The sequence below is a fragment of the Scardinius erythrophthalmus genome, assembly GCF_964197995.2.
Source record: "Scardinius erythrophthalmus genome assembly, chromosome: 6".
In the NCBI taxonomy this organism is placed as follows: Eukaryota; Metazoa; Chordata; class Actinopteri; order Cypriniformes; family Leuciscidae; genus Scardinius; species Scardinius erythrophthalmus.
Window position 1 is genome coordinate 27492213 of NC_138226.1, and position 20226 is coordinate 27512438.

General features: G+C 37.2%; 1 protein-coding gene across 2 annotated transcripts in view; it reads right to left on the bottom strand.

Moving 5' to 3' along the window:
* Positions 1-20226, bottom strand: part of uxs1 (UDP-glucuronate decarboxylase 1) — an 89926-nt gene that overhangs the window by 43258 nt on the left and 26442 nt on the right. For both annotated transcript variants that reach the window (XM_081369280.1, XM_081369281.1), the window contains 5 exons: positions 19407-19455; positions 14903-14946; positions 13186-13246; positions 11316-11496; positions 4335-4439 (listed from right to left, as the gene is read on the bottom strand). In XM_081369280.1, coding sequence (XP_081225406.1) covers positions 4335-4439; positions 11316-11496; positions 13186-13246; positions 14903-14946; positions 19407-19455 — 440 coding nt within the window. The remainder of the gene's footprint in view (positions 1-4334; positions 4440-11315; positions 11497-13185; positions 13247-14902; positions 14947-19406; positions 19456-20226) is intronic.

The following is a 20226-nucleotide window of genomic DNA, read 5'->3' on the forward strand; positions in this document are numbered from 1 at the left end:
AGCAAATTTACACTGTCTGAATCGTTCCCTATCCTCTATATCCTGTAGTGCACTATGTGCCACTCACCATGTACAAGATAGTAAATGTGTAAACAAGTGACCAAATTTAGCCGCAGTTCTTATTTGGGGGCAGGGCGCTTTAGATTCTAGAGAGCATTTGATTGTACAGAGAATCTGATGAGAAGCTGAAGTGCAGAGTGATGTCATCAAAATCATTGATTCATATTGGTTGAAGTGAGAGACTGTAAGTTTTGAATGCTTATATCAATGTCAGTGTCATTGTTTTGGAGCACACTAGGTTATTGATAACAGTAAGAGTAACATATTCATTAGGGTGGTCCTTCTTTTTAAAGTCTCCAATTGTCATGCTCTTAACCCTTCAAATTGTTCCTTTATATAAGAAAATACAGCATGCCAATTTTTATGGCAGTAACATAATTATTACTGGGAGCTCAATAGCTTTAAACTTTCTGAGATTTTGATGATTTTCGTAAAAACAGATCATTTGAATTGGTATTGTACCTGGCTAGTAAAATTCCAAAAAAAATCTCCATAAAAGCATCTAATGCACCATATATTCCTAAATATGTATTTTAGATACATATCTCAGTTTACTTGTTGTAGAAACTAAATCCAAATTAATCCATCCATGACCCGGTTTAGCAGATTTACCTTTCCTGGTGGAATCGATACATATTTCTATTGATGATCACCTTGGTTATTGTTTGGGTTTAGAGCACATTTTTTGGTTTAAAAAATTACATTACATTCCTTGAAATTGACCCGGAACTTTGGCCGAATCAAGCAGATTATCAGGGGGCACAGGCAACCAACCATACATGCATTGAAAGTAGTCAATGATCACGCCGAGAGAGGAGTGGCTCTGATTCAAGAATACAATGGCTATCTCACACACTCTGAAGAACAATTGCAGTTTCTCCTTCATGTGGTGGAAGATCACCGACGGATCTATCCAGACTGCAAAAAGTCAACACTGTGCTGAGCATCAGAAATGAGGGATTGTTGTGCTTTTTTTGAGATTGTTGTCATAGTTGTCATGTCAGTGTTGCTCTGATTTCAATAAAATGTAGTTCATTAGCAGCAACTGTTAATGTTACTTGCATATCACAATAACGCCGCACAGCTTAACATACGCAATCTTCCACATGATTGAGCTACCTCTAAATATCATTTTGTCAACATTTTTGCATATTTCTAATTTTGAAGTTAAAAGGAACAGTTTAAGAGGTTAAGACACTAACATTTTGCAAAAAAAAAAAAAAAAAAAAAAAAAAAATGGACTTGATAAGGACCACCCTAATATTCATACTAAAAGCCAAAAAAAAAAAAAACAATTTTGATTTCATGGGGACTTTAAAGATTGTTAACACCAGGGCCCGTATTCTTAAAGATTCTAAGAATCCTCTCAGAAAGCACCTAATTTAGCTTGAAAATTTATACGTAGGAGTCTTGGCTTAAGAGAGATTCGGGACCAAACTGAGAGCAACTCTGAGCGAGGAAAAAAAAAAGTTCATCTTAGTGAGAATGCAGGGCTGACCCCGTTGCTAGGCATGACAAGTCTTTTGAAGACTGTGATTGATTGTCCAAGAAGGAAAAAAAGAGCGCTTTTAAGTACTGGGTCTATTCTAAGCCTTTACTTTGAAATTACAGGTGTAATTTTTCCTGTTTTACCCAACTCAAAATTGTTGCTGTATACCCCTCTGACACTGGGTAGTTGCGCCCCTGCTCTCACTCACGCAACTGACAGTTTTCACACACTCTCACGCCACACATCCATTTACTCACGCAGAGAAAAATCGCGAAGCAAAGAGGACACTGACACCGACAGACAAGACAGAGCAGGTTACTTTTGATATGAAACAAATTCTCAGCTCTCGGATTCTGTCTATTTTATTACAAAATTTAAACAATAGCGTTTTGGCGCTTGCAAATGTGACGTGACAGTCAGATCGTGGTCGTGAACCGAACATCTCTTACTCTTTACTAGTTAATAGTAAATAAACACAAATGAACAATAGGGGTGTTGAAAGATACAGTAGGCTACAACTTACCGAAATGCTTATGCCTCATACATAATATCGATCAATCAGTGTTTTTCAACCGCGGAAAGAGGTCAATAAAACAGCTGGAGAACATGTCACATAACGTTACATATACCTCAGGAAAGTCATTTGATAGCATGTTAGTTGGATAGACAAATTATAGAGAGGAGTATTTTGCTAAATATGTGCACTATATTAAATATTTATTATATTTTTACTTATATCATTAAAATATTGTAACGTTATTATAGCCTAGTAAAAAACACATTTAATTTGAGTTGTTATGTTTAACCTTTAATAATAATACCAGCTGACAGGGCTCTCTGTATGTTTACAGCACTGGGTGATTTTTTTTTTTTTTTTGAGGAAAAAAATGTACATGTAGCTAATATTTATCCCAATGAATCGATATTGAATCAAGATCAGAATCAAAAAAGATTTGAGTTGAAATCGAGAAATTTGTGTCAAGCAATAATAACAAGAACAGTAGCCTACCAGTCATTACCATGTAAACATTGTAAAATGTTGTCACTAAACTTAACAAATTTCTGTTTAGTTACCAAATGTTTTGACAATCACAATACAGATCCTGCTTAAATGTCCCTGTGCATCTGGACAGAATGTTCAAAATATCTTATTTTCTTTTCATACTTGTTCTTATTTATTGTTCTATGTATTTTATACTATTGTACTATTGAGACAATAACAAGTTTGCATTAATGCAAAGATGTCATTATTTCATTTTGTAAAAAAAATATTATTTTAATTTGAAAACACTGTGCATTTAGTTGTTGTTGCTGGTTTGACTTGAGAAATACACATTTCAGCATTATCACTAATCCGTGTGTGCATTTTCCTTGAGAACCAAGCGAGTTGACTCATGAAACCATTTGTTTATTATATCATCATCACAATATTGACCTCAATAATCGCAATATGACATTTTCCCCAAATCGTGCAGCCCTAACTCACACACACGCACATTGCATTTCAGCGCTGTGTCGGAGATGTTAGCGTGTCTCTAATAAGATCGATCACAAACATGATCCCTGCACGATCGAATGTGTAGCGTCTAATTAACTCACTGACATGCATTGTGTGCAACACATTTCTTCTCCCTCTTCACGTTTTGTCCATTTTCTAAATGCTCAAACTCTTAAGCCTCTTAAAAGTCCTTGTCCGTACTCCTAACAATTTTGGACCTCAAGACCTCTTTTAAGGATTAAGATGCATTCTGAATTACTTTTTTCTTTACAAGGATCTTTTCTTTAATTGTAATAGGAAACACCCACATTTCTAAGTATTTTCTTAGAATTTTGTCACTAGGAGCAAGATTTTTCATGAATACAGGCCCAGATCTGTTGAATGGTCATCACAGATGAGACAGTTGAGGTACAAAATTCGACCCAATCAGCAACAGTAGAAGAGCATGTAACAACACAAATGTAAAATGGTAAAGCAAAGGCACTGGTCCATCATGCTGAGTTCAGTTTTTCTGTTCAGTTTAAAGCACAAGATAAGAGAGAGCCTAATTTTTACCAAGTAATACCTAAAACATTGGTGTCTTTTCGTGATCTTTCCATGGATTTTACAGCATATCAGATGGTGGATGCCAATTGTGAACGTCTTATGACAGCAGCCATTGGAATTGCTAACAGCTCATACTATGCAGACAAAATGACCCTTGATTCGGTCACTTATTGCAGATACCCTTTTTCCATGACACACACACACACGTACACAAAATGGCTTTGCACTATCCTCTAAAACCTGCTGGTCTTGAACCAGAAACCGCTAATGTCATTCCACCAACGTTTCAAAAGTTCACAATAACTTTGCAAAGGTAATACATATGAATTGATAAGTTTAAATCAAAGAGGCACAATCACTTTATATGAAGAACAGATTTATTCACATCTAAACATTAATCAACACATAAACATAGAACATAAAATACTGAAAACGGAAGCTCAAATGTGCTTGCTTGACTTTCAAGAACCAATGAGGTTTGTTATCTCAAGTCACACAAGCATTTCTTGAGCATTTAGCAAGTACGATTGATATTTGATGTGCACTGATCCACGTTTATATGTGAATAAAACCCTGAATTAAATATTTTCTTCAGAATACAATTAAGCAGCTCTATTTTCACATGGATTACGTATGATATGGATCATGGACATTTTAAAGTGTCATCATTTTGGTGGAATGGACATAAATCTCTCAGATTTCATTAAAAACTTAAAAAAAATATTTTTGGGTAATACTCACCAAGCATGTTGAGAGTACCAATAGTATTCGTTTTCAGTGTCTTGATAGGGTTGTACATGTAGTTGGGTGGCGATGCAGGCGAGGCCAAATGATATATCTGGTCAACTTAAAAAGAGGGGTAAAAAAAAACAGAAGTTGAAAAGTGAGAGGGGAACTGTTTATTGAGTGATTTTCCATTTAGAACCAATCCTCTCGCCAGAGGACAGATTGGACAGATAAAAATCAAACACACACTTAAGTTTATTCCAATATAAACATCATCCAACTGTACAATGATTACAGATACTGAATATGGCCTAAAGCTAATCCAAAACAACAGCCCAAATAGATGGTAACCATCTGCCCGTTCATATGCCCAAACAAATGAGTTGTCTTGTTAATGCAAATGATTGTTTAAAGAGGGTTTTGTGGCTAAAGATCTTAATCAGTCTTTGAATCTATAATTAGGAACCACATTTTTTTTTAAAATGTGCTTTTCCAGTTTTCCAAGAGACACTTATGAGTACTCAGCCATTGGACCAATGCCACAAATGAAGGCTTACTGCAACTCAAACTGGATGCATCATCCTTTGGCACACACACAGACATGGCAGAAAGGTCATTCTCATTACCATTTGTCAATGTTCTGTCTACTATATGCAATCTGATGTCAAACAGACCAGATATAGGCAAGTCAATATAATGGATGCAGAACATAAACAGACAAGTTCTCATTCAACCTCCCCCAGCTTAAATGTAGCGATAGGCAGGGATAAGTTTTAGAGGGCTGAGGAAGGAGATGAGTCAAAAGAGTAGATTGAGGCTCAGTAGGAATGAAAAATCAAAGAGCAGAGACACGCTGGTCCTATGGTTTAGTTGGCATGGAGGAATGGTGCAAGAGTCCTTTAAGGTCAACCCCAGGAGTCTTCAAACTGTTTCAGGCCAAGGACTCATTGGTAAATAGAGAGATGTGCTACAAACTTTATAACACTGAGTGTTGCAATTTTTAGCCTGGCCTATGATAACATGTGTGAAGTACCATATTAATGTATTCACATACTTTAATATGTTTACTTTAGAATTACAAAGCCATTAAAGTAATCATTAATAATTAGTGAAAATCCTGTACATTACATTTAATGAGACAATACACATTTAGTTAAAAATTAGCCTCTTTAGCTTTGTCGAAGTTTGAAAGAACTTATTTTTTACAAAAAATAGCTTGAGATTAAAACAAATGTGGGCCCTGGTCTACCTAAATGGTCTTTCTTGAGGATATAAGAGGCAACCCAAGAGCCACAGTCACTTAGTCAGTCTCAGAATTTCCACCTGAAACAAAAACAACCAAATCGACAAAAAAAGTGGGATATACAGTTGTGCTTGAGGACAAGTGCTAATTTACTTTCTACTTGCAAGTTTAAGTGCCTCAAGCAAGCAAAACACTTTGGTAACACTTTATTGTAAGGTGACGTAGTTACACGTTACTACGTGTACTAGTAATAACAATAAATTATGCATAATTACAAGTAATTAACTCTAAACTAAACTCTAACCCTAAAAGTAACTCTATAGTAAGTACATAATTAATATATATCATATTACTCAATCTTACATTTAAGCACAATGTAACTACGTCACCTTAAACTAAAATGTAATCAACACCTGAATAGCTTTGACTCAATTACAAGACTCAATTACATGAACAAACTCTGCAACTAGCTCCATTATCAGAAGGGCTCATTCCACTGTCGGGCGAGTGTGAGCCAGGGCTAACAACGTGCCGGGTAGGGCCAATAGCCTCGTACCTCAAGCACAAGTCAAGTCAAGTTTATTTATATAGCGCTTTTCACAACACAGGTTGTATCAAAGCAGCTTCACAGTAATAAATTAGAACAATACATCAATGTTTGTTTCTAGTGGAACGTCTACGTTCGGTAATGCTGATCAATAGTATCGTTGATTGATTAATTCAATTAAATATCCCCAAATATCCCCAACTGAGCAAGCCAAAGGCAACAGTCACAAGGCCAAAATCAAGTTGTGTTTCCACTACCGGGCCAGTAGCCATGCGGCACTACCTTACAACTCGCCCTTAACATGCCTCCATAGAACAACATCACAAAATCCCACCATTTCACAATAAGCATGTCAGAAGTGAACCATTGGTCTTTCCTTAAGACTCCAGCATCAATATTTAACCACTGATCAGGCACTCGGTCAGGAAAGGAGCCAGTGAGTTGGCCACCCCGCTCACGACTGCTGTTTCTTTCTTTTTTAACTTGACCAGAATTGAGTTTATTTAGACATAGAACCGTCTCTTCACAACCACAACATAGGAGACTTTTCAGGGTTGCTCGCAAACTTTGCCTCAGTGCCAGGCACAAATCAAACAAGAGTTGAAAACAAAACAAGAAAAAAACTAAAAACACAGGTTCCGAAGAAGACTTCCCCCATCGAACAGTAGATCCCTGAACAGTTGCGTAAAATTTACAACATGATTAAATGTGGATATTATTAAAGCAGCGTCAAAACTTTAAAAAAGTATTTGTTATACATACGTCACATTTATGAACATTGCCCTCAAATGTATACTAATATGTGAGCTCACAATATAAGGCACATGTTAAATTAAATTTTTACATGTAATTTCAAGCAGAAATAAATGTGAGTCCTGTTCATTTGTAATCGAATACGGACGCCACTTGATAGACTAACCCTTGATCTATTGCACCACTACCTCAATTACAATCAAGTACAATGCATTCAGTTGGGTTGTGGGCACTAAAACCAACTAATACTTTAGTCAAACTCATTTTTTAAGTTTGATTAATGAACATTTCTGTGCCACCCCACCAAGACAGGTTGCTGGCCACCCCTAGGAAAATATCCTGGCTCCGCCACTGCTAATTATTATCGCAATGGTTAGCATAAGTCACCTTTAGTATTGTATATTAATATATTTCTGCCTCACACGGTGATCAAAATTCCCATCGGATCACAATCTGAAGTAATTTCACACTCGCTGGTGCCTTAAAAAAAGTGAGTTTCGAGCTTAAAAATGTTTTAAATGTCTTGACGTAATGTTGAAGTTAGCTGGTAGCCTGATTTGAAAACATGGGAAATGAGCAGTGGTGTTGCCCCTCTCCATACGCCACGTTAATGACCACTCCTTAAGACCCAGTTGGCCCGCTTTGGACCAAGGTATTCAGCGGGCTAAAAAAGGTCTGGCCGTTGGCCCCGAGAAAACCCCAAAAGTGACAGTAGTAATGTAAATGGCCCTGGCATGCACAACACAACCATGCTCGCTTTTGGCCCAAAAGTGGAAATCCAGCTATTGTAGCAGCCTGGTTACTTGTAAACCAAATTTTGACAGGCTGAAAAAATCCTGCTCATGGAAGCTGCCAGACAAGTATGAGCCAGTCCATGGGCATGCTGTCAGAGGCTGAAAGTGACATCTAAAGTGCCTTCTGACAGAATATCTGCTGATTGACCTTTACATCACAGTAATTTGACTGGCTTTATTAAACACAATCCAGTGTGACATATATATTTAGCATTTCCTGTGAAGCACAAATTTCTTGATAACATATTACAATTAAAATCTCAGTACAAATGATATATCTAACTCAAAAAACATGTTCAGTTTCTTAGTTTAAATGTCAACATATCTGTGACAGATTTTAATTTGTGTAAAATGAAACCACAGTAAAAAAACTAAACTAGGCATTTAGTTTGCTAAACTTTTGACCATTTGTTAACATAACGGTTATATGGGTTGCCAGAGGTCAAAGAGTTGGGCAAATCATAAAGTTCTGAACGAACATATGCAGTTTCGTTCATGTGGTTTCATTATAGGCCTATATTGTGAAAGTCAAAAATTGTGAATATCCACTCTAATTTAGACAAACACTGCTGACGTCACTGAGAAAATATTAGCATTTTGGTGGCAAAAGAGATGTGTGCACCACTGCGATACGAATAAAAGACGGAAAGCCATTGTGTTTGTGAATACCTGTGGTACATTTACCGCAGAATTCAAGCAATTTGACTGATTTAACGGTTTTCTAGAGTGAATGTGGTTAATGTCACAGAGTTGAATGTGTCAACCCTGTACTCATCAGGGGTTGAAACACACTGCTGAGATTTTGCATTACAGATATAGCGGCCATTGTTTTTAATTAGCCGACCTCCAGCCTCTCCTGGTTTGATTAGCAGAAGTGGTAGGAGGTTTGATGCTGCCTGACAAATAGGGGCAAAGAGAATGACCTGAAGGTCCTCTAAGCACTACATCACTTCATTCAAGGATCCACTGTCGAGTCTAATCACTGACAGTGACTGTACTCAAATCGGACTGAATTTATGAAAGCAGCCTCCCTTTAATACTAGTTGTTTTTTGTCAGTCCCCAACTCTTGAACTTTCACATTAAATCTAAGGGTGTATTCACACCTGCCTCGTTTGGTTCGATTGAATCGAACTCTAGTTCGTTTCCCCCCTTGGTGCGGACCTTTTGGGCAGGTGTGAATACAGCAATCGAACTCGGGTGCGGACCAAACAATCGAACCGAGACCCAGCTGAAGAGGTGGTCTCGGTACGGTTCCAAACGAACTCTGGTACGGTTCGTTTACGGTGTGAACATGAACCGACCCAATTGTAGAAAACTGCGCCTTTTTATTTGACTGCTCTTATGAGGATACTTAACAAAACGGACATTTTGGCATAATGGTGTCTAAAGCGAGCGAGCTAGAGCGCGCGCACGGCAGAGAGAGGGAGCGAGAGACCTTGTGTGTGTGTGTGTGTGTGTGTGTGTGCGCTAGTGTGCCTCACGAAGCGCATGTAACGACCCAAGCAATCAATTGTCAGTGCGGCCGGGCTTTTGTCTATACCATATAGTTTCTTCATATTGCGTTTGTAGAGAATAACACCAAATCAGTAAAATAACAAATATTACATTACGAAATATCTCCATGCTGAGCCTGTTTGTGCACTTTCTGCTTTTCCCTGCTTGAGAATTCCTGTCCAATGAATGGACGACCTTAGCACACGTGTGGTTTTGTTTACACATTTTTGTTCACTTGCAAAAAGAGCAGTGTGAAAGCGAACCGTACCAAACAAAAAAAATCAACATTCTATTTGGTCCGGACCAAAGCAAGTGAACTATCGGACTTTCCTGGTGTGAATACACCCTAAATAATTTCCTTTCTTTGACAGTCTTTGACAGTTCTCTTTCAGTTCCAATAACAGTGAACTGAAACTTCACTGTTATTGGAACACTCTCATCCTTCACAGAAATACCTTGTAATCAGCAAGTGGATTTCACAGACAGTCATTGAGTGACATGTAGTTTCTATTATTATTATTTTAACTCACTGCTCTATGTACCTACTTTTTAACATTTCACTATGGAGCAATGAAAATGAACATTGCCAAGTTTCTGTTATCTTCTATTATATTATTCTATTACAATAATCTTGCCTTCTATTATCTGTTACATTTCATTTCCAGTGTTCACTATTTGTATTTACTTACATGCTAACTAATATTTCTTAAACATTTTGCATGTTCACAAGTGAAATATCTAAGGATTCTTAGGGCCCTTTCACACCTACCTTGTTTGGTCCGGATTTACGGACTTTTCAATTAGGTCCGATTCAAAATTACAGGTGTGAAACCGCGCCCGGACCACGGTCTGGACCAAACAGACGAAATTTGGTCCGACGAAAAGAGGTAGTCTCGGTCCGGATCAAACTGAACAAAGGTTTGGTTTGTTTCTAGTGTGAAAGCATTTTCTGTATGGTTCGGACTTTCGGACCATTTACAGGAAGTTTTGCTGGTTCACGCATAGCCTAAACAACTGAAGAAGAATTTTTATGTGCAGATCTGTCAGTCCTGCCCACAGTGTTTCTTCCAGCTAATTCACACTCACAAACACACACACTTGTCCTGCATCATGTTGGCAACAATAAAATGTTTGCACAACGAGGATGTTCATTTGGCGAATTTGAACTAGCCTCGAGTATAGTTGGTGCTGCGGGGAGTAATGCCATAATAATAAAAGTATAGTGGAAATGATATGCGTCTGTTCATTCATTCTTGTCAAAGTTACCCGCCGAATTGACAACACGCTGAAGTCAGAAGCACGTCCGTTTACAAACCAATCAATGTCAAGATGCAGCCCTTATAGATGACGATGACAGGACGCAAGTACGTCATGTAAAGTTCTTTAGTGCGCTCGCATAATTGCAATGTGAAACCAAACCAAAACTAACCGAATGTATACAATGTATCAAAACATGACATTTGGTTCGGAACTTGGTGCGGACTTTCAGGTGTGAAAACGCCCTTAATAACAACCAGGGTTTGTGTAGTGCAAGAAAACAAACCATACATCTGTGTTTTTTTTTTTATAATAAATATCTGTGATTTTCAATTATAATAATTTAACCATAATCAATTGTCATTCAATTATTCAATTCCTCTTGTCTGGTTTCCTCATTCTCTCAGGCTCATAGAAGACTTTTAGTTAATAGAGTTAAGAGTTTCGTTAACTGCTTTGGTATCAGAAAAGACTTGCTGTTAACTGGTTTTGGATATCAGACAAAACCATGCTGGTTGGTTTTGGATACCAGACATAAAGGATATCTTCTGACGGGGTCCAGTAAAGAGACTAGATCCAATATTCATGGTGTGGAGATTTGATTTAACATTTTACATTTGTAGTTGGAAGGATGTTGGCATGATCTAACACAAGGCAATGCTCTCCAAACACATTGTTATTAATGTGCGTTTACTAGGGATGTTAATGATTAATCGATGGTCGTTTAATTGTCGATAATAATTTAATCAATAAAAATTGATCCTCAATTATGCAATGTCATGCGCATGCCACGAAACACGAAAAGCAGACCCGAGGAAAAAAACAGGCCCAGTGTAGAAAAACCCTTAGTCTTTATAATTGATCATCTGTGATGAATCAAGCATTAAAAGCAATTGGTGGTGCTCACCTTCAATATAGAGAGGCTCCACCACATCATGGTTGATCAGCTCAAAGTTCTCATGGCCGATCCAGTGCTCTACATTGCGCTTGCGGCCAGTGAAGAAATTATCCACAACAGTGACCTCATGACCATCCATCATCAGCTTATCAGTTAAGTGGGAGCCCACAAATCCTGCGCCACCGGTGATCTACCAGAGGAAAGACTGTATATTAGGACTGCGACGGTGGCAATGGACCAATTACCAGCGGTGGTGCGGTGATTGGGGGGGTTGTTTTGAAATTTGAAAAAAAAAAAAACATGTTTATTTGAGCAAAAAGGTGTTTATTTTAGCAATTCCGTCAAAGAAACAACACACGAAAGCCTGTAAAGCATTGAAATAAATATGAGTAAATAATGGTAACTTAAATAATATAATAAAGTTAAATCTATTTAAAAAAATAATAGACTTTACAAATAAACTTGACGCGCCTTACCATGTCTAATAACAAGCACAAACCGTGTTAAAAAGAATTTGACGTGCAAGTAAAAATGTAGGCTATCTGTCCTACAGCGTTTTACTACTTTACCACAGTAAAGAATACAAATATAATAGGCCTAATTATTATATTAGCGAACCAAGAAGAAACGTTTATAATCCCCTCAGAAAATGGGTGAGACGTGAGTGAAAATTTGGGAAAAGGAACAAGAGATTCCATGCAGGGATGAGTTTCGATTTTTGAATATTCTATTATAATTATATTATATCGAATAGGTTGTGCGATTATTCTCTAAAATAAAATCTCCATGTTTTCAGTGCTGATGCGGTGGTGACATGTTCATGTAACCAGAGGGTGACACTGCCAATAACGCACATAACAGCTGTCACAAAGAACCGGCACAAGTAATGATCATGAATGTGTCAAATACAGCAAGGAGACATTTTAATCGTTTATTAATAAACTAGTATTTTCTGTGTCTGTGTCGGCAGCAAAGATTAAGTTGACGATGCTGACTTGTCATCTTCACAGTGAACGCGCCTATAGAGAGAACTGCACATTTAGTCGCTAGTCGGTTTCTTCTTGTTTTGAATTGTTTTGTTTAAATGTCGACAATTCAAGCTTTCTATATGGAATAACTAATGGAATATTGTTAAATTTCCTGATAATCGGGTGACCAGATCGCAAACCAGAATTCAAAGCAGACAAAGTTTAAATTTATGGACTCACGCACAACTCTCTTATTCGTCATGAATCCCAATGTTTCCATGGCTGCGATGTAACATTTAATTGCTAACCTATTGTTTCTTTTGTAAACAATACTTTGTGCTTCACTCGTGTCATAATATTCATGTAAAACAGCATTCACAAATTTTTTTTCAAGTGGTTGTCAAGTTTACCGGCACAGCCTTACTGTATATCATTTCATAAGCCAAAATTATTGACGTATAGTCATACAAGTTTGAGAAACATTTTAATAAGTTGCAATCAGATAGGATTAAATAACAACATGGGGCTAAATCAGCACAGGACATAATCAAAGGAATTTGAGCATTGTTTCAACTCCCTACTGTTTCTCGTTTCCTCAACGCTTCTACATACTTCTACTCTCAATTATCTGTGTGCAACACAGCCTGTTGAAAAGCTCCCTCTGAAATAACTAGTTATTTTACAGCTGCCAAATTGGATATGCTTCAATCTGACACTATAAACGCAGGAGATTTTATTTAACAACATTTCAATTGGAGGAAGAAAAATGCCAGTGATCTATCAAAAAGTGGAAAATGAACAACAAAATGTCAAACTATGATGACCACCTGTATGCCATATATATCTTATAGACAGACAGAGTTCTGTACACCGTAGAAGACTGGAGAAAAAAATAAAAAAAAACTCCTCACCAAAATCCTCTTTCGGTCCTTCTCGGATAAGAATTTTACAGGTGGGTACTTCTGGGTAAAACTGTAGAATAAAAGAAAACCTTAAATGAGCAAGATTCAAGAGTATTTAGTATTTGTCTTCTATATGTCAAAAGCACCACACTATTCAGTCACACACAAAAGCATTAAAAACACTGATGAAAATGATCCACATTTAAACATTCCATTCTTCTTGCTACTCTATCAACACATTCCAGTACAAATTCACCTGTCAGTATTAAATATGTCAGTATCTGAGCACAGAAACTCAATAACAACTCAATAATCTAGGGGGATGACTCTGTGCTTGTGGATCTCTCAACCAATTATTCTTGAGTTTCTCAACTCAGACACAGAGATATTGTAGATACTCTCCAGAGTCCCCTGACTTTACTGATAACGTCATCACTGATCATTTCAATTGTCTCACTAGTCCCAAAGAGGACACAGTCCCATAGAGATAACTCTGATCAGGGTTTTTCTTTTTCTTTTTCTTTTTTGTATGCACTCACAGTGAAGCCTCGTAGAAAAACCTTTACCAATGCATGTAAAAAATAAGTATTTTTTTAATAAGATCTGGATTAATTTCCTTTATTCTGTAAACCTGATTTCATGTATGTAGCTTGTGTTGCTGTTGCTATACTTGTGTCTTGCATGTGGAGATGCATTATATTCATTAGTGCTATAAGTCATATTCGAGCGAGTGTCACTTCCAGTCAGAGAACCTATGTACACTCTCTTAAAATAGGAATTGTTCTTCACAATAAGAAAACAATATAGTTATTTTAAGAACTGTTCGCTGAAAGATTCTTTGGGGGAACCAATAATGGTTCTTCTATGGCATCACTGAAAAAAATAGAAAAAATAAATCTGGAACCTTGATTTTTAGGTGGCTTAGATTATCAGAAATAAACTCTAAAATACAAGGAAGCTGTGAATTGATGTTTTTGTTGAGCGATGCCAGAATAAAAAAAAAATAAAAATGGACCACAGCACATGCTGGTGGAACCCTGTTACAAAATGTCTATCCAAAAAACTGTTTTTGATACTTTGGCCAAACTAATTTGAAATGTAGATTAATTTCACACTGCTGCCATGACACTTGTGCCTGTTTGATGAATCTCCTAACACAGGTAATATACTCTGAGATTATGTCAGTGCCGGGTTTAGTTGGGGCCCGGGCCAATCAAACAGCATCAAGTAATCTCCTTTAGGTCTGGCTGAGATGCGGCAAAGTGAGAAGAAAAAAAAACCCAGACACTTCTCCGGAGACCTCACACCTCATCACTGAAGACAATTTTAACTCCATCCTGACATGCCAATCAAAGCTTGATGCACATTGTGCTCCATCTTCCTGTCTCTTCCTCTATTCAACCCTGCTTACACTTCTCCAGACTGGCTGTTTTATGGCACGCACTTACTGTGTCCTTCGTAATTACAGGCTGTGAAATGTGCTCATGCCATTTCTAACCTATTCAACTTAACACTTGCCCATCAGTGCTTTTTCTCACAATTGCACAATATATATATATATATGAAGTGTGGATACATTAAAAAACAGCAGGTATAAAACAAGGAAATGTACTGAAATCTCAATGTGTTTTATTATGTGTAAAAGACCACGGTGTGATACTAAGCACGGGCAAGACTTGAAGCTATAGCATAGTGTACTTTTTTTGTGTGCAGATGAAAAACATACCTAAGCTCAAGTTCCCGTATCTTCTCCCTGAGAGGTGCCACTGCCTGTGAGAAACAGAGTGAGATATGACAGTGAGAACGGGACAGGAAGGGCAAAGACAAGATACATGAGGCAAAGAGAAAGAAACAAAGAGAACAGGAAAAGAGGTGAACAGAGAGATTTATAGAGAGTGAGGGGACTGCATTAATTACCCAGTTAAGACTGGGACATTTAAAGCCTAAGGAAAACAGAACAGATAAAATGGCAGAAATTTATGTCTGACACAGACACAGTCGTCAAGCACGATCAGTCCTCAAACTGATTTACAGATTAATTTGAGAGCAGCTGTAAGGTTATGTGAAAGGAAGAATGAAATTTAATGAACTTTTTTTTTTTTTTGAGGGAACAGAAATAGTTAAAGTCCCCCTGTAGTGAAAATCCAAATGCAAATTCATAAGTCAATCAACACCATTGCTATTTTCAGCTTAAAACTGCAGTGAACCAAACACAGTCTCAAAAACACGGTTTGAAATCGCTGGTGTTTCTGACGTCACAAACTACCTTGTAACCAATCACGTCAACGTGTCAACGAGTGGATCTCTGAGTTGGTGTGAGTGAGTGGAGGCGGGGCTATTTGCATATTCATAGAACTGTGCATACTAAATGAGGCAAGATTGTAGAGTTGCATTCAAGCTATTTTAAGGCATGACAATTTTTTTCAAGGAAAAAACGTTTAAATGTGTCTTTTTAGGGATCAAAGATGGGTTTTAAGGGAAAAAATTATTGACTACGGGGGGCTTTAACAGATTATTAATCTTTTAATCGGTACTCTTTCTTTAATTAACCTACTATTAAGCAGAAAGTTAGGCCAGCACCAAAGAAAAAAAAATGCAGGACCGACTACAGCTTGTATGACTTGTATGTGTTGCTAATGCATGTAATTAACTTTGATCAGTTTAACCAATTAGCATATGTAATTTATCTGATTGCTTTAATCAATTTAAGCACTATTCCTAATTATAAGTCATGTTCAGTAAGTAATCCTAACTTCATCAACATTCTGAATGACGGTTGAAACATCAGACATTTGCCCCAGACCAACAAGATTTAAGATCTGGGTCGAAGGACATTTCCAAACTGTAACACTTCTTTAAGTGAAATATCAAACATCAGACAGGAGAATAAATGTCATAGTTTCTAAAAGCTATCGGAGATGCTGACAAACAAGCCTCGGTAGGTGTTGAGACGCTTTGAACCTTAAGGTCAGGCAGATATGAGAAAAGCGCTTTCTAATGAACTTCTGCATGCGATAAGCAGACATTTGGGATCTATAATGAAACGATAGAGATTGCAGTTAAAGCAGTGACTTTTAATGTGAATGTATGTGCAAACAAATCAGCCTCAGTCAAATTAAATGGGTTTCATCCAGCTTCACACACTTTCGCAAACATGCTACATGGAAATAATAAATTTGACAAACTAAAGATATAGCAATCTACTACACTGAGTGGTTTTCAAACGGTTCTGGGTGGTTTCTTACAAGCCAAAGTCTCTATGATATTCTGGTTGCTAGTTACGGTTCGGTTCTCTCCTTCAATGTAAGCCAATGCAATATTTTTGTCATTCACCAGGTGAAAATGGTACATCTGATCGCTCATAAACATAAGAGGTTACCTCCCCTCAACAAGCCGCTTGGTTTGAGGTATCATTCACGTCAAAAGCACTACGGTACAGGGGGAGTTACGACGTGTCAAATTTTAAAAGCAACATGAAGAGTTGTTCATATTCTACTCTTGAGAGAACCAGGATATTCAAAGAGAAAAAAAATAAAATAATGAGGACTGGACTTGATCCATCTGGAACTAATTGGAGAGTAAAAAGATGAGTCTGTATGTACTGACAGGTGGCTGGAAAAAAAGAGGGCTTGGTGACGTCAGACCAAAAAAAAAAAAAAGTTAATGAAACCCTCTAAAACCAAACATTTTGTGTGTACTGATGAATCATTCATTTTCATTAATTAATTAATTAATTCATTCCATTAATTAGTTTTGAATGTTTTATTTGTTTTACTTTCATTCATTGGAAGTTGGTGATTTTTGTGGCAGTTGCTGTGTGAAGAAACAAAAAAATTGTGGCCATGAATAAAAAAGGTTAAATGATATTAAATTATCTCTAAAACGACTCTTACAAACAGGGAACTCACATATGTTTAAACTTGACACCTAAGTGAGGAATAACAGAGGGTTAATGTTCCAGGTTTTATCAAATCAAGCACCGGTAAAAATAGCCTCCTTGGGCTTTACATCACACACAATTATTTTTAAATTATTTTATATACAGTAGTGGCAAAAATGTTTTCAATATTTTAAATATGAAAAAAAAAAAAAAAAAAAACACTAAGCTTGGTTAAGGTATTGATCTGACTAAATTATGTGTTAACTACAGCTACAGATTTTATTTTAATATCAAAAATCATTAGTTCTCTCTTGTTTTTGTATGTATTCATAATTTCTTTGTATGAGAGTCCTGCCAAAACGTATGTCCACATAATTCGGCAGGTTTCATTGTGTTATCACAAACAAAACAATTGATTAAATGCCCAACTACATAATATGATTACAGAATCTTTAACCAATTTTTAGTAATATATGATTAAAAGGTTAAATGTATCATTTTTCCTACGTCTGATATTACTTTTGCCCACTACTGTATGTATACCTGTTGTTTTTACAAAACAGCTTAAAGGTCCATTCACACCAACCAAGGATGATAACTATAATGATAAAGACAAAGAATAGCAGAGTTCACACCACAAATATCGTTGAAATCACTTTCAGAACGATTTTTTTTTTTCCAGCTGGTGAATGTAAAACTTTGACAGCCAATCAGAATCCATCCTGCTTTAAAGAGCAGAAGCATTTAAAGGTGCAGTAAGCGATATCTGGTAAACGCTGTTGATATTTGAAACCTCCAAAACAAACACACCCCTACCCAAAAGGATCCCTATCCCACCCCTATCTTGATGCCTCCGCCCCCACATCCACACACACGCTATGCAACGCAGGCAACGACTATAGTGGAATCTGCTGTGCCTGCCGCCGAGGGTATGATGTCATGAATAAGCGAAAGCCGTTTGTGTTACTATGATAATTCAAATCAAATGTCTAATTGTTATTTAGCTCCTCTACTCCTTTGTCATCCCTTCCATCCCAAAAAACAAACAGTTTCCATGAACAGCTCCCTACATAACTTGATAGTCCAAGTAACTAATATATTACAAATGTGACAAGAAGAGGTTATAACAATCACTAAAAGGGGAACCAAAAGACAAACCATATATTAGGAGTATGTTATCTCACTTTTCAGACACACTTTGGGAGCCGATGCTTGAAACTGGTGGTGGAGGAGTATCCAGGAGGTTAGTAGTTCCAGGCTCATTATAATAATAATAATGCAAATGAACAAACAAGCGAAGATGGCACATGAATATATTCAAACAAAAGTTGGATAGTTCAGTGATACACAGCAAAACCAACGTTACTCACATATCGAGAAGAATTAAAGCAACCTCAACGTTCGTTTTCAGACCTTCACTCTCCTTAAGGTCTCTCCAGTGCTGGAATGCTTCTCCGAAATTTTAGTGGGTCCTATCTCTTGCCTGATCATAACCCTTGTTTTTAAAGTTATATTCCTACTACTAGTGTGTTTTAATGCTCGGTCCGATAAACTTTCAACAGCGTTTTTTTAAAAATCACTTACTGCATCTTTAAAGCGGCAGATGACGAAACAGCAGAACGTGATTAGGTGTGAACACTATTATCCTTACAGTTATATTTAGTTATGGTTATTGGTGTGAATGGGCCTTAAGGCTGGAATACACTACACAACTTTTAACCAGATTTTTCCCCATTTTACAGTCAGCCAATGTGAGTTGCCTAAAGTCTTTTGAGTCGAAATTGACAGAGTTTCAGAGAAAACTGCATAGTGTACTGGGCAGACTCTCTTTTTATATTTGGACAGATTCTCAGTCGTTTAGTGTATGATGCCAAGTTTTTCTCTGTAACCACAAACAAAGTCAGGAAGTGTATGATGCCAAGTGTTTTAAAATCTGTTAAAATTCTAAAAGTTGTGTACTCTTTTCAAATAACAAACACTGGGAAACATCACACATGTAGTCAGGACAGCATCACAAGCAGAGAAACGGTATTTCGGGGGTTCCAAGCAGAGCACAACAGCATAACATAAGATCACCACAGCTTGTTACTTGCCCCCTGACTATGAAACGTAATTGCTATCGAAGGCATGAGTAATTAAAATCTTAATTATATTGCGCTCTTGGGTAGCTGCACAATGTTTCCCGAGAGCTTGAAGTGTGGATATCAGCTGTTAGGTTTATATATATATAGTTTCCAGTAAAACTGAGGTAGGTAGGTGATCATAGAAAACTGTGAAAAGCTGAACTAAAAACACACAACTGTGTAAAAAAAAACTTGAAAACAAACATGAACAGCTTGTGTTAACAAACCTCATCTATCCTCTGTTCAATCTTCATTTCTCCGTGTTCCTGTATAGACCTGTGGGAAACAACAACAGACGGCTTTATCACAGCCACACAGACACACAAACATTTACACTTACACAGCAGAGCTTACTGAAGCACACACTACTCTCCCTCAGCTCAGTCTGGACACATGATGAAGATGCTCAAAGTCAACAGTACCACATGCCTGAAGTTGATCTATAATAAAGCTTGTTTTCAATCAATCTCCCACGGCCACGGCCACGGCCCAGTGAACAGGTCTAATCTCTGTTTCTGATTAACGCACAGTGCAGTGGTCCTTCACAGGGGTCTTGAGATACGTGGGCTTTGCAATATTTAAAGACAAGAGCCACTCAGTATCGATGCCCACGGAAAGTGACACAGTTTTAAACACCAGTCGCCAACATATCAATACATACGAAGATAAGATATTCAAGAAGAAAGAAAAGAAAGAGCAGGGTTTTATTTTATTCTTCTTGAAATTATTTGAATGTGGAAAGTAGGTGTTGCATTAAATATCATTGGTCTGTATCCCTGGAAACTAATATTTTAAAAGTCCCCCAGAGGTGAAAATCCTGCTTTTAATGTTGTTTATATGTCTATGTGGTGTTTGTAATATGCTTTAAGTAATATACAAACCATGTGCAAATTCATAAGTCAATCAACACCATTGCTGAGTATTTTCACATTAAAACTGCAGTGAACCACAGTCTCAAAAATGCGTCTCAAACTACCTTGTAACCAATCACATCAACATGTGATCCTCAATGAGTGGATCTCTGAGCTGGTGAGTGAGTGGAGGCGG